We start from the raw sequence: 15,659 nt of genomic DNA, 5'->3' as shown, positions 1-15,659 counted from the left end.
CAGTTTTTAAGAAGTTTCAATTTTACCTTTTACTGTTAAATATCTAACAAAAACTTGCCCCTTTCATACTTTTTCTTATTTTTCTCTTGTTTTTTAACCTAAAATCCCCAAACATGTTATAATATCTCACAGAAACAGTCACAAACCTTTAAAAAAGGAAATCCAAAAGGTATAGGTAGGGGTGTTCAAAATAACCGATTAACCGAGAAAACCGATAAAACCGAAGAAAAATTAACCGAAAAAACCGAACCGAAATGAAAAAACCGATTAAACCGATTGTCAAAACCATAAATTTTAACAGGTCCGGTTCGGTTTCGGTTTTGAACCAGAAACCGGCACAAACCGAACCGGACCCATTAAAAGCCAAAAGTTACACAAATCTGAGGTATAAATAGTTAAACTCTAACCTAACCCTAACAGTTAATATAACATTTATGCCTGCCTCTCACAAAAGCCGCCGCCTGCTCCAAAAAAATTCCCAATCTTCCTCTCAATTAATTTTCATTCTTCCTTTCCTAGTTTCCCAATCTTCCTTTCAACCCACTCCCAATCTTCCTTTCCAGTGGGTTGTTGAATGAGCTTTCAATGTGAAGGTCACAACTTTCAACATCACGTACACATTCAAAGATTATAAGCCTCTGTAACTTGAAAATTTACAGAAGCTTGTACTTGTTATATATACTCCATAGGAGAAGAACAAAGCTACCACAAAGACAATATCTTTGCGCATCTTTGTTACTTGTATCTTTTTCTTTTTATTATCTTTCCTCCCTTTTCATTCTTAGCTGTATTCGTGGTAATGGCTGAGATCGATGGGATTAATGGCAATGGAAACCATGGAGGAGTTGTTTTTGATATTAAAGATAATTATCCTTCATCTAGCTCCATCAAGGAAGTTTCTGTCTTGAACTTCTCTGTGCCTTTCATGCAAAAGGGCTGTAAAATCTATCTTCTTTCTGTGCGGCTGTGCCTGTGTTTTCTCCTTGCCATATGCAAAATCCGAATGATAGGATTAGGTTTCTCGGTTTTTTTTCCAAAAAACCGGATTTAACCGAACCGGACCAGTTCGGTCTGAACCGGTTTTCGGTCCGGTTCGGTTAATATTTCACAAAATTAATGTAATTCGGTTCGGTTGGTTTTTTGGGTCTGAACCGAACCGAACCGAACCGTGAACACCCCTAGGTATAGGTGGTGGTTACAGCGAGGATAATAATTTCCGACTTTCTTAATATTATTGTATCAATATTTATTTAAATGTATGTCTAGTTATTAATTCACATGCCCATTGTTTTAATACATTAAAAGAAAAAATCTTTCTAGTTGGATGATAATAAAAATAAATTATTTTTAAAAAAATTATTTTAATATATTTTTAAATAAAATAAATTTTAAAAAATAATCACTACTATAATATTAATAATCAAAACAATCTACAACAGTATAACCTAGTTCATTACTGGCCATGAAAACAGTCCAGAGAGATATATTGAAGTTTTTCACCAAGTTCATCACACATGATTAACTCTTCATTTATGAACTTGTCTTTTAAATGGTAACAACTTTCCCTGTTTTCTTTCACATATTCTTTTTTATCATTCTTTTTATTCTACAAATGAGAAATTTCATTGATCAAGAGAATTAAGTTAAAAATAGATAAGCATAGAATTATTAAATCTTAGTGATTAACTATTCAGTAAGTATGAAAAATAAGCTACGGTAATGATTGCCTATGATAATTAGCTAATTTATTATGTTTCATATATATCAAATTCAAGTTTTGCAATAATTTCTTGCAATAATTTCAAGCTGATACAGCCTACACTGGAGTCCCTTCAAATATATAATATAATATAAAATACTCAATACTCCTTACCAGGGGTATCAACCTGGAATTAATTAGATTTATATATAAATTAGCAAATTATCTCGTAATATATATCGTGGGTCAAAGTAAAAAATAATTTAAGTGCAAAAACAATTTATAATGTATCTCTTAAAAAAATAAATTTTAACCACGATATTTTCATCTAATATTGAAATAAAAATATATTAAATATCTGAAATAATTTCTTGCGAAACTTGCCTGTATATCTTGAAAAACACAAATTGAAAAGCTCAATATAAAAAGACTAGCCTTATAAGAACCTACTCAACATAAAAGGACTAGCCTTGTGGGGATGTTGAAGTTCAATATCAACTAAAATTTAAATTAATTAATAAAATTTAGAGTTTGTAGAAAAAATTATAGTTAATGTAAGAATCCTTGTTAAAGAAAGATTTATAATATACTAGTTTATTAGAATTCTTATTTAATTAAAATATTGAATTATTTATTATATTATAATTTTCTTTAAATAGTTTAATTCATTGATTATCTAGGATTTAAAGTTCTATAAATAGATTTATAATCTTAAGTATTATACATAAATATAGAAAGAGATATAAAAAAGAGTTATAAAGGTATATTTTTTGAGAAAACGTTTAATAAAATATTATTCATTTTATTTTTTTTCTTGTTCTTATTCTTACAAATTAGCTATTACATCCTTCTTCTTTTTTTTGTTTTTCAACAGGGAACCCTTCAAATCCAGGCCGTTTTACCCTTCTAGCAGTAGATGCACCAAAACCTGTATTTTGATACTCTACATAAAACAAAGTCGAAAATGCATAATTGGCATCCCATTCCCTCCACCCTCTTGGATCGATTAAACCATCAAGATCTAACTGAAAAATTATTGTCCTTGAGTACTTCTTCCATGGCCTGCCTAATTAAGTCCTAAACGGACTTTTGACAGCAACAAATTCCTGTGATGTCCTAACTCGACATCCTTGTGTAGACATTCCTGTATTTTCATTAGCATTGTCTCTTTTTTTTTTAATTTTTTTTAATGTGAGTGTTCGGACCAACTTGCGCGTACCTCGACTAATCTCACGGGCCTTAAAATTAACAACCATGTAAGTCTGCAGTGACTCTAAAATTTATGAGATTCGAACTGGTGATTTCTAGATAATAGATCTAGAGTCTCATCAGTTAAGCTATATAGATTAACATTGTATCTATCTTGTGCTTGTGCTGTTATCATGTTATCTTGGTGATTAATTGGCCTTCTTACAAATATGTCATAATTTCGGAAGACCACTGATGCATCACCAAATATGAAATCAATAGTGCCATATATGTTACAATACTAATAAAATTGCCTTGGGGATTGCACAAAGAGCGTGACAAGGACTGATATGGGAGTAACAGAAAAATTAGAGGGCATGCTGTAATTTGATAGGGGCAAAATTGAAAACAAATAGAGGAAAAAGATAAAAAAAAAAAAATTGACCGAAATAAGAAAACTAGAAGTCCAGAGACCAAAGAGCAAAAGACACGGGAAAAGAAGAACCAATCTAAAGTTGGCGCAACTAAATCAGAGAAAAAAACCTAATTTTGATGGAGAAGCAAAAACAATGTCGTTCAACTCTAAGTGAAATGATGCGTTTTGCTTAAATTAGAGAAGAACAAGATAATTAAAGATGAGAAGGAAACAACGTAGTTTATTCATAATATTTGCAGATTTGTAGCAGAAAAAGGAAGGAAGAAACGATTGTATCTTATACAACTTTAGGGATTAATCTTGGTCCTAATTGAATCCCTTGGTGGTGCAGAAACAAAAAAAACTTGTCTTCTAACATGTTAGCACAATCTTGGCGTAAGAAATCAGGGTTTAACTCCTAAGATACACTATATATTCTGAGTCAAACACACCACCTCAACCAGCCAACCCAACCTTTCCATTCTGATGGAAGATTCAACTTTCAAATTTTAATCCTCTCTCCACAAATCAAGATATTGATGGCCAGCATTTAATTTCCAGGAATTTATTTCATTTCAAAAAAGAATTCTTACTCACTTATAAAAAGATAGCAACAATTCCAAGCAAAGGGGGGACAGAGACAGAGACATACACACAAGAAAAGGAAGAAGAGGCAGAATTCTAAACATCATACAGTGGGGTAGAGGCAAATTACAGTATTGAATCCAATACATCCAGTTCATCCTAGGAGTAATATCCTTACTAAATTAGGTTCAAATCTTTGTATACTGATGTTGAATCATACTTTCTGCAGTATATCCTCATGTAAAGCTTGTTTGAACCATTAAGTTTCCATTTGTTCTCATTGTATGAATGTGTGTATGAATACTAGACATCATGAATCACCAACTTTTGCTATTTGAATTTCTAGAGAATCTGTGTTTGATACCTTGTTCCAGTTATGAATCATGACTAATGAAGATTCGTTTCCCATCTAAAAGTCGTTTTTGTGGCACATGTAATTTATAGAATATAATGAACATGAATGCTAGTCAATGATTTTAAGCCAGATGAACACGGGTAGTTTCAGCTTTTATTGTTACAAAAAAGTATCAAACAAGGGTCAGTAGTAATGAGATTTGCAATTTAGGCAGTAGAAAAGGCTTAAGCTCATTTTCCCTTTTTTTCCCCGTTGCTGTTATGGTCTTTGCTGAATCAGTACCTACGTTTTTTTTTCCCCTCTAACTAGCTTCCCTCGAAATATATGCATGCCCACGTGACCTGCAAAAGAAAATAAAAGAACGAATTGGATGCTGGGCAAGTTCTTAGTGATTAATTAGTTTGATCTTCAAAACGTGAAAATGGGTTCCTATACAATGTTTACTGGGCTTTTTGAGTCCGTCTTTTGTTGTTCTGTATTCCGATTGTGGGCCTTTTTCGTGTAAGTGGGCCGACTACTTTGTTTTGGTTTGGACTTCTAGTTTTGTTTAGGTCTAAATGTTTCTTGTGGACTCACAAATGCTCTATGTGGATTTGCATGCTTAATGAGTTGATTTGTTTCGTTTAAATTAGCGTGGATTCAGACTAAGTAGTAGATTAATTCATATATATATATATACACACACACACACTTAAGTTTTTTCGCGAATATTTTAAGCAAATGGGAATTTGATTTTTATTTTTATTTTACCCTTTTTAAGATTGATTCTAAATTTTAATAATTAAATCAACGTGTCTCTTGTTTTTTAGGACCAATGTTAAAACTCTTTTATTTTATATAATAAAAAATAAATTAAAATATTAGAATAATTAATGGCAATTAAAAAAATCTAAAAGAAAAAACATATAGTTAAGGTAACTTTTAATAAAAAAGAATATAACGAGAGTGACATCATTATTTTCTCACGTATAGTTAATTTTTTATATGAATCTTTAAAATCAATTTTATTTTAATTACTATATAGCAACTTTAATTTTTCTTAATATATATTTGGTCTTTGCTGTGATGTCTACGGAGATGCGGCAATATTCATGAGATTTTGTTTAATCATCAATATGAGATGAATAAAATCACTGAAAGACTCTCACACCGGTTTTGTCTTGGAGCTTTTTGTACGGAAGCAAATTTTGTAATGGTAATAATGTTTTTGTTGGAGTTTGTTCAGGAAGAAGGTGTTTGAAATCATGTTTTTTCTAAATAAATTTTATTTGATTTTTTTATATTATTAAATCATTTTAATTTTAAAAATAATTTTAAAAAATAATAAAATATTATTTTAATAAATTTTAAACAAATAATATTTTAAAAAACAAAAACTATTACATTTAAAAAGAAAATGTTTAATAAAAGTGAGATAGCGGTGATTTGGCAAGGTGGTAGATTGGGTACCAGTATACGTGTTGGTGTTGATCTTATGAGACAACGTACTTATTAGCAGTACTGTCCTTGATAATTGATTTGCAATTTTGCATCTTGTTTTATTTCGTCTGCCACACGCATATGATGGAAGAGATTATTATTATTAGTATTATTATTATTAATGGAAGAGATTATTATTATTATTAGTATTATTATTAGTATTATTATTATTATTATTATTATACAATACAATACAATGAGAATTGAGAATTCTAAACAAGTGAGATAGCCATCAAGTTTAAAATTTCAATTCAAACCAAATCTTAAGTAAATGAAAATGATACGAGCAAACCTTAGAGTAGCTCATCGACTATCTACCAATTCTCATATACCTGCTAAACTATGATTTTTTTCAATTTTTTTTTCTCAAAGGTGTTAGACATTTTTCAATTGAGTCCACCTATCCATGTCTGCTGAGGTTTTCCGTCTAAATGACATACATTATGTAATACAGTGATGCCCAATTGAAAAATGTGTGATACTTTTATAGTAATGTTTTTTTTAGCTCATTTGTTTCTATGTTTCGAAAATGATTTAAAAAAATTATTTTTTATTAATTTTATATCGTTTTGATGTGTTAGTGATAAAAATAAATTTTAAAAAATAAAAAAAATATTTTAAAATATAATCACCGGTATAATAACATTCATGATGTTGATTGATTTCTAACTTCTAAAACTCGTGGTCTATCTTTACAAGTGTGAAGGAAAACATTTGTGAGAAGAACGTACTTTTTGTACAATAACCTTTTGGTCAAAAGGGTTTAGCTAGCAATTCAATATGAAATTGATATACTCAGTTGATATACCAACTATGGTTTTGTGGTACTGCCGTGTTTTGAATGATGAACCCAAGCTGTCTGTGGACAAGGAGGAAGTCAAAATATTCCATTAATGATTGTGTGTGTGTGTGTGTTTTTTTAATTGGGGTTTAAAGCCTAACCACTGCAGATTTAATAATTTTATCTACCAAAATTTCTGTCAGTATTTATATTTATAATTTATTGGTAAATATTTTATTAATAGGTTTACTGATGGAAATAGTCTAGAAAAAACTCTTGTCGATAATTTCTAGTCTATCAGTAGTAAATTTACTGAGGAATTTACAGATAGACAAAGCGTACAAAAAAAAAACATTTACTCGCTTTATTCCATCAGTATTTTTCTCGGGAAGTTTACTATATAACCGATGGAATATCATATGCAATTTCGTTAATATTTTTATTTGTCCATTAGTATATTCATTGGTAAATATAACATATCACTGATGAAAAACCATCGGTAATTCCGTTGGAGAGTTAACAGTAGTAGTGATATTTGCAGTAATTATTTTCCAACTCTGTAGAATATACCGACGGATGTGGTATGTCGGTAACCTTGTTGGTAATATTTTTTTAAAAAAATATATTTTTTAAAAATATATTGAACATAAGTAGAAAAATAATTAAAATCAAATATATAAAAAGAAATTAAAATAATATAAAAATTAAATATTTATTATAAATTTAAACATTTATACATTCAAATAAAATAAATCTAAAATATAAACGATGCTAAAAAAAAAAGAGATTAATTGTTGCTGAGACCGTGAAGCCAATAAGTAGAAACTCCTCTATTCATAGCATCAGAATATCGTTCTCAAAAATTGCATTGTTTATCCATCTTGATTTTCTTAATGGATCGAGCCAACATATCAGCTTCTTCAACCGAAGCTTATGTGGTTTTAAGAGAGACCGTTGTTAATGATTGTGTTGTTGATAATGTTTATTGATCATCTTGGAGATTATGATGTTGGCATCTAATATTGCAATATATATATATATATATATATATATATATATATATATATATATATATATATATATATATATATATATATATAAATGAGCTTTCCGTTTGCCTTAATCTGACAATTGTAGCTAATGAAGAGACTGTTTGTAGCATTGTTTTTTCATATAGTGGTTGCGGGTTGCGGAGAGAGAAGCATATCTATATCATTTTTCTAAAAAAAGATGCAAGAATGTCATAGTCTTTCTTTCAAGAATATATAAATGCAAGGAGAAAGATTCACGTATCCTCCTCACCAACTACCAAATTATCTCATACTTCCATGGTTGTTAACAAACAGATTTAGTTAATCAAGAATATTAGCAATCTTAAACATTTAAATATCCTAATTTCAATTATGTAGTTAGGTGCTAATTATCGGAAGGCATAATTAATATGTATATCCATACATTAAGCTAACCGGAAGGCATATATAATCCTGCTTAATTGTCAGATAAGATCAGGATAGTTGTACAATAATATTAAAAACAAATGTACTTAATTTCTATTGCTGACTTTCCATATGGAAAATAAAAATAAAAATAAAAATGATGATGAAGCTCACAGTGCATAAATCCCTTTAAAACAAGGGATTGTTACTTAAATGTACGTCAAATGATTGACAATTTGGTTTAATTTTGGTGAAGGCTACTTTCAAACAAAACTAAAATATTTGCAAATTGCAAATAAAAAATTTCTTATACTAATGTGAAAAAGAACCATCAAGACTATCGAGAAACATATAATAGATAATTACATCTCCCGTGTTGAGCCTGGATTCCAAATTAAGCTATAGTCCATATATATACATGTTACTAGCTAATTATCAACTAAATATGTATTGCGTGAAGCATCCACATGGGTGCACCGTGCACATAATTGTATACCATTAATTCATGTTTTACCATAAAAACAATGTATATATTTTTTCTCAAGAAGAGGAAAAAAAAACAAAAACAATGCATGCATACATACATTAACTAGTTAGAGTTGGTAGGCCTGCATTTTCAGTAGATGTTAACTGCGGAAGGCAGATTCGAAATGGTCATTGACCTCAGGATAAACTATGTGTATGCAGTCTTACAATGCATAAATTTGTTTAAATTTCTGACGAAAGAAATTCTTCGGTTATTTCTGATCTGTGCTTTCCAGATACTACAAACACTGAGTGTAGCTTTTGCCGGCTAAGCGCTAGCAGAAGTTTACCTTTCAAGTCTTTATACTTACGGTCAATAAAACTTATATATTTTATCGACACTTGAGATCAAACCCTTCACCAAATTTTCTCTCTCAAATTGATCCCTCGGCTTTCAATTTGAGCTCCTTCAATTCATCCATTCATGTATGTATGTATGTGTGGCAAAATGAGTTGGATGAGACCCAGCCCATTTTTCACATCAGAAAGTAAGAGTATCAAGTTAATCAAAAATAAAATGAAGGTGTTTATTTCATCAAATATAGAAACTTGATTAATTACCATGCATATTTCATCCATTATTTGAAACCCACAACTATTATTTATAGTATTTTTGTTTATAAGTGTTACAACTTCTGTTTTTGAGTATTTTTTAAAAATATATTCCTTTTAAAAAAATATCAAATTGATTTTTTAGTTTTTTGGTGATTTTAATATATTAATATTAACAATAAAAAAATATGAATAAATATTATTTTAATATACTTTTAAATAAAAAAAACTTTTGAAAACCACTTTATACTACGAACATCATGATATAATGAAAACGGAATATGCAGAACTTCAATTGTTTTCAATTTCAATTTTCCAAAAATGCTAAAGCTCAGCTCCATGGTCAAGATCATAATTCAAATTCCTTGTTCAGTTTGACCTTAGCTACTCTAATTGTTTTAATTATTTTCAAGGAAATTTGATAGCTGTGTATTTCTGTAAATGAAAACCGCCAATAGATTTCATGTCCCCCAAATGTTTAAGACAGCCTTCACCTGAAAGTACAAGAAGATTTTGGCCATTATTTAATGAATAATAGAATCAATGCTTCATAGCTTGCTTACCGTTCCTAATTAATTATGGCAACTAACAATCTAGTAATATTTATTCGAGGCCACGATTGGGTTGGCCTCAGCCGAAGGATCCTCCACCCTCCAAGGCTATAACTAATCTTCAATTTATTCAGGAAACAAAGCACAAATATACACCAAAAATTTAATTGTATGATATTTGAACATAAATAAGTCCTTTTAAAATCTCCAGCCCCAATATAAATTAATGACCACAGGATTCCTCTAGATATGTATGAATTTGATAAACCTAATGCATTTCGTTACGTACAACAATGGATTTATTTATATATACAGTTCTTTTTGCAAAAAAGAAAAGAAAAGGAAAGGTCTTTTAAAAAAAAATTCATCCTAAAATAGAAAAGAAAAGTGAGACTAATTCCTAGTTTGACATTGTGATGTGATAGCTTATATTTTTTAAAATTATTTTTCATTTAAAAAAAATATTAAATTAATAATTTTTTAGTATTTTTTAATAATTTTGATATAATAATATTAAAAATGTCAAAATATTCTGAAAATATATTATTTTTAATTAATGTTTTTTTAAAAAAAAAACAGCACCATGAACTCCGCTTGGCAGTCAAAATTACATGTTTTCCTTCTTGACTTTTAATAAAAATTAGATAAAAATATACCTGTCTAACTTGACTGTTATTTATTAGTTGCAGCTTTCATGATTTTTCAATTATTCGATGTCGTAGCTAGCTGGTGACAAAAGTCGTAGCTCGCAAGTAGAAATAAAGTCTCCAGTCCATCATCTACAGTCTCTATCCATCTAGGATGGTTTCAAATTAAAAGCCAAATAATAATAATAATAATAATAATAATAAACGGAACTACATGAATCTGTGGCCCCCCCCCCAAAAAAACAAAATTGGCTTTTCAAGTGGTGTTCTTCAATTAGCCTACGGGCTTACAAGAGAAAACTTAAAAATATGAATACAGATAATTTTAAATTAAAATGATTGTTTGGACTATATTTAACTACGTAATAAAAGCTGGTCCCTCGCATAATTGTCAGACTTTCATTTAATCCCATGATGTTTTGAGCTTAAAACTTTTTATTGGTATTCCAAATCTTAATCATTTAAACATATATGGAAAACCGTGAGAAATAAAACTACATAATAATCACTCCTTTTCTTGCAACATCACAATCACAATAAGTAAACGTGTCTAATACTGTTATTCAACTTGCAACACTTCGGCCCCTTTTCCCTTGGTGGAAAGCAGTTTGTAAAATCAAGTCACCTAACAGGCCACCGTTTCGATGTTTAATTTAGCCATCCAAATAAATGCATATAAATAATTAATATCAACGGATTAGCAAAATCGTTGACTAGTAATGGATAATACGATCTGCCTGTCCGCGAAGGAGCTGGGTGTTCTCCCCCCCCGGGTCAAATCATACAAGTGTTTTCTTAATTGATCAGCCTTAATTCCTTGTGCATGGATACGTTAATTACTTTGTTCTAGTAATTAATAACTCTTAATGGCATGCTGCATGCATAAGAAATTTTCACTGTCGCGCTTCTTTCTTGAATAATTTCAAATTTTAACTCTAAAATTAATAGATTTTAATATTTTTTTTTCTAATTTAACCCCTAAAACTAATATCCTGACCCCCCCCCCTTTTTTATTTTTCATGACTTAATCTTGCTTCCCATCATCTACAATTTTTCCTCATCCAAAACTAGCCAGCAGTTGGTGCCTAAACAAATTGTCAAATCAAATAATGCTGCATCAAGAAAGAAGGTTGTGCAAGCATATTGTAACCCATTGTTTATCACAACCAACTCAACTACTCAGCTGCTATATAAGGCAATCGATTTATAACACGAATCCACACAAACTGATCATAAACCCTAATCAGCTTTCTATAAATCATATCCATTTCTTCGAAATCCATTTTTCACTTGCCATCGTGTACCTTCAATAAGCCAATATCCATGGCTATTCGAATTATGCTGACATTTCTATTCGTGTCTTTCCTTCTCTCCCCGACCATTTTGGGGTACAATCACGATGAGGTAAAGTCTTGGTGTAGCAAAACACCTAATCCACAACCATGTGAGTATTTTTTAAGCCATAACCCAAAAAATACCCCCATTCAACATGAGTCCGATTTTCTCAAAATTTCTATTGAACTAGCCTTGGACCGTGCCATGCATGGTAAAGTCAATACGTACTCCCTAGGCTCAAAATGTAGAAATGGGCTTGAAAAAGCTGCATGGGAAGATTGCCTTGAGCTCTATCAAGAGATCGTTCTTTGGCTCAACAAAACTACTGGCAGCAAGTGCACAAAATATGATGCACAAACATGGCTCAGCACGGCTCTAACCAACCTAGAAACGTGCAGAACCGGGTTCGCTGAATTCGGGATGACTGACTATATTTTGCCTATGATGAGTAATAATGTGTCCAAGTTAATCAGCAATACTTTGGCTATTAACAAGGCACCATATAGCGAACCTAGTTTCAATGGTGGGTTCCCTTCATGGGTCAGACCTGGCGACCGGAAACTCTTGCAATCATCTTCACCAGCTTCTCAGGCAAACATTGTGGTGGCACAAGATGGGTCAGGGAACGTCAAGACCATTAAGGAGGCCATAGTTGCGGCATCGAAAAGATCAGGGTCAGGGAGGTATGTGATATATGTGAAGGCAGGGACATACAACGAAAACGTTGAGGTAGGACAAAAGGTGAAGAATGTTATGGTGGTAGGTGATGGTATAGGGAAGACAATCGTCACCGGTAGCAAAAGCGTCGGAGGAGGCACTACAACTTTCAAGTCAGCCACTTTTGGTGAGTATCCCCAATCAATTCATAAACATTTAATTTCAATCAATTTGTCTTGATAACTTAATGAATATTTTTGACCTTGTTGAGAATTAATTGTACATTGCTGGAAAGTTTTGATACATGGATATTGCTTTTTAGTTAAGGTGACACGGTCACGCCAAACAAAAGAGAAAAAGTCCCATCAAAGTTTGATACCATAGTAATAAAATTTTTTTTAATGTCATAGTAATAATTATGTTTTAATTTTTTTTGTTTGAAAATATATTAAAATAATATAATTTATATTTTTTAAAATTTATTTTTAACATTAACATATTAAAATAATTTAAAATTATATAAAAAAATAATTTAAAATAAAAAAATAAATATTTATCAAAGCGTATTTAGATGACGTGCACAAACAATAACTAAAGCTGTTATTGGATTAAAAAAATAAGAAATTATAGAAAGATATTGTTAGATTTGTAATTTTCTTTTACTAATTTACACATGAAAGAATTTGCGAAGTTCCAACATCAAGAAAATGCAAATCATGAGGGTCCTTAATTAGTTTTGACAAAACTGATAATTAGGAATTTGAATCTTTTGGAACCCGTCTCTCATATTAAGTAGGGACCATACAGTATCTACATAGGTTTGGATGGTCCTTGATGCTAAAAGGTAGCGGATAGGTTCTTGATTGCGTTGAGAGGAAGGAACAACATTATTTTTAGCAATTACTAGCTGGAAGTCTAAGCTAGGGGGTTCCCCACTCGGAAAGTCTTATAGGCTAGCCTAGGATTAATTAATTTAGTACAAGCATTATCTTTGTGCCACCAATCATTATATTCTAAGATTGTTTATTGTTTATTATTTATTATTTATTAATTTACTTTGCTTCATCAGACTGATATCGAAACAGAATTCTATTCATATTTTTTTTTATTAATTAACATCGCAACTTTCTTTTAATGAAAATATATAATTACTGAAATCTAATAATATCGTTTTGAATATCTTCAGCCGTGGTTGGAGATAATTTTATTGCTCGAGACATGACATTTAGAAACACAGCCGGCGCTAAAAATCATCAGGCAGTTGCCTTACGTTCCGGCTCCGATTTATCGGTGTTCTACAAGTGCAGCTTCGAAGGATACCAAGACACCCTCTATGTCCATTCTCAGAGACAGTTCTATAGAGAATGTAACATTTATGGCACTGTTGACTTCATATTCGGCAACGCTGCAGTTGTTTTTCAAAATTGTAACATCTATGCACGAAACCCTCCTAACAAGACCAATACCATTACCGCTCAGGGGAGGACAGACCCTAACCAAAACACCGGAATTTCAATTCACAATTGTAAGGTAACTGCTGCTTCCGACTTAAAGTCAGTCCAAAGCTCCGTTAAAACATACCTCGGCAGGCCATGGCAAAAATACTCAAGGACTGTTTTCATGAAAACAGACCTTGATAGCTTGATTAACTCAGCTGGTTGGATGCCATGGAGTGGTAATTTTGCTCTTGATACTTTATATTATGGAGAATACATGAATACTGGCCCTGGATCATCTACTGCCAATAGAGTTAACTGGAAAGGCTACCACGTTATCACTAGTGCATCCGTGGCATCACAATTCACTGTGGCCAGCTTCATTTCGGGAAATAATTGGTTGCCGGCCACCAACGTGCCATTCACCGCCGGCCTTTAATTATTCGTTCCGATTATGTAGATGATTGATTAAGGGGCTGTTATTTACATATAATGTTCTTTGTGGGGTATACTAAATTTAGTTTCTTTTGGGAAAAAAAAAATTATATTATTAAATCTTCTTTTGCAGAAAAAGGGAAGAACAAGGTGTTTATCATGTATATTCCAGCAAGTATATATAGTTTTCTTTCTTTGTAATTTTCAGTATAAGAAATAAATGTGATTTTTCATTCATGTCAATGTAATCACAATTTGTGATAGCAATTGTATTAATGATTTCCTCGGAAAAATTAAAGATATTTTATTATTTTGATGAAGCGTTTTGATTTTATCTATTTGTTTTTTTTTTTTTGTCTAGTCAAAGCGGCAAGATTAATGCTCCAATCCAAAGACTTATCTAATTTTTTTTACTGTGTTTAGCTAGTGTCTCAGATATAAAAAAAAAATTTAATTAAAGAGATATAAATATAAAATAAATCAGTCTCTAAAAAAGTTTTAAAATAAATTCTTATATTGTCAAAAAAAAAAAAAAAACATGTTTTTATATTTCCACCAAACAACAGCATGGTCCGACTAGAGTCTATATATATAGTTAACATACGTGTTCAATTTGGTCAAGCTAAAGACTAGAAGAAATAAAAACCCAAACCCATGTAAATCAACCGACAAAATTGCTTACTTTTGTTCATAAATGTTGACTTTTGTGCACCTTGATGCTGAAGAAAGTGAGCAAGTTGATTCGAGACTGGAAAACTTATTCCCTTTAAGTTTAGAAGTACTCCACGAGGTACAATAGGCCACATACGAAAGAAAAAAAGAAAAAGAAAAAGAAAGGAACTTACTTTAGCAATTGGAGGATGTTTCTCTCACGGATACGCGTTCTTAACAAGTTTGTTTTTAGTAAAAAAAGTAAATAAATAATGTGAGGTTTAATTTGATATAACCTGATTAATTTTGATGGATTAAAAAATAATTTGAATAACTAATTAAAATATAATTTGATTAAATTTAAATGATTTTTTTTTTATTATTGAGACAACAACATATTATGTCAATTCGATCAACCTGTTAAATTTGCGATCTGGATTATGAGATAATGATAATCCTGTAAAAAATAAATTAAAAATAATTATGAAACTCAATTCCTAATTAATCTAATATTTGAAAGTTGAAGTTAAAAAAATCAATTAACAAAAAAACCTAAAACATTACTTGAGACAATCTGAATTAACTCTCTAAACCTGCAACTCAAATCATGAGATTATTATAACCTTATAAAATTAAAATTAAATCAAATTATAAACTCAAATTCTCAATTTTAAAAAAAATCAATTAAAAACAACCTCAAATATTTCCACAAACCAAATTTTTTTTTCTCCCTTCAAGCCCAACCAATTCCTAATTAATACTCAATAACTTAATTATGAACTTCAAAACATTGGTTTGTGGATCAATGAAATTTACTTTTTTAAAACTTTTAAAATTTAAATTTTAAAATTAATATAATAGATGTTTTTTTTTTCAACATATCAGTCTGATATGAAAGTGCATCCATCAAACCAAAAATAAAATAATAATTA

General features: G+C 30.5%; 1 protein-coding gene across 1 annotated transcript; it reads left to right on the top strand.

Annotated features, from left to right (window-relative positions):
- The first annotated feature begins 11,425 nt into the window (after window positions 1-11,425).
- LOC7488887 (pectinesterase 2) lies at window positions 11,426-14,396 on the top strand. The gene is made up of 2 exons (XM_002320678.4): window positions 11,426-12,392; window positions 13,392-14,396. The coding sequence occupies exons 1-2, from the start codon at window positions 11,537-11,539 to the stop codon at window positions 14,078-14,080; spliced, it is 1,545 nt and encodes a 514-aa protein (XP_002320714.1). The 5' UTR covers window positions 11,426-11,536; the 3' UTR covers window positions 14,081-14,396.
- The last annotated feature ends 1,263 nt before the right edge of the window (window positions 14,397-15,659 follow it).

The sequence above is a fragment of the Populus trichocarpa genome, chromosome 14 (genome assembly GCF_000002775.5).
Source record: "Populus trichocarpa isolate Nisqually-1 chromosome 14, P.trichocarpa_v4.1, whole genome shotgun sequence".
Lineage (NCBI taxonomy): Eukaryota > Viridiplantae > Streptophyta > Magnoliopsida > Malpighiales > Salicaceae > Populus > Populus trichocarpa.
This window is presented reverse-complemented; position numbering and strand designations above follow the sequence as displayed.

Excerpts from the sequence above, each read along its gene's own strand:
- LOC7488887 (XM_002320678.4), top strand. The coding sequence starts at position 11,537 with ATGGCTATTCGAATTATGCTGACATTTCTATTCGTGTCTTTCCTTCTC. Across the intron at positions 12,393-13,391 it reads TTTCAAGTCAGCCACTTTTG|CCGTGGTTGGAGATAATTTT; the intron begins GTGAGTATCCCC and ends GAATATCTTCAG.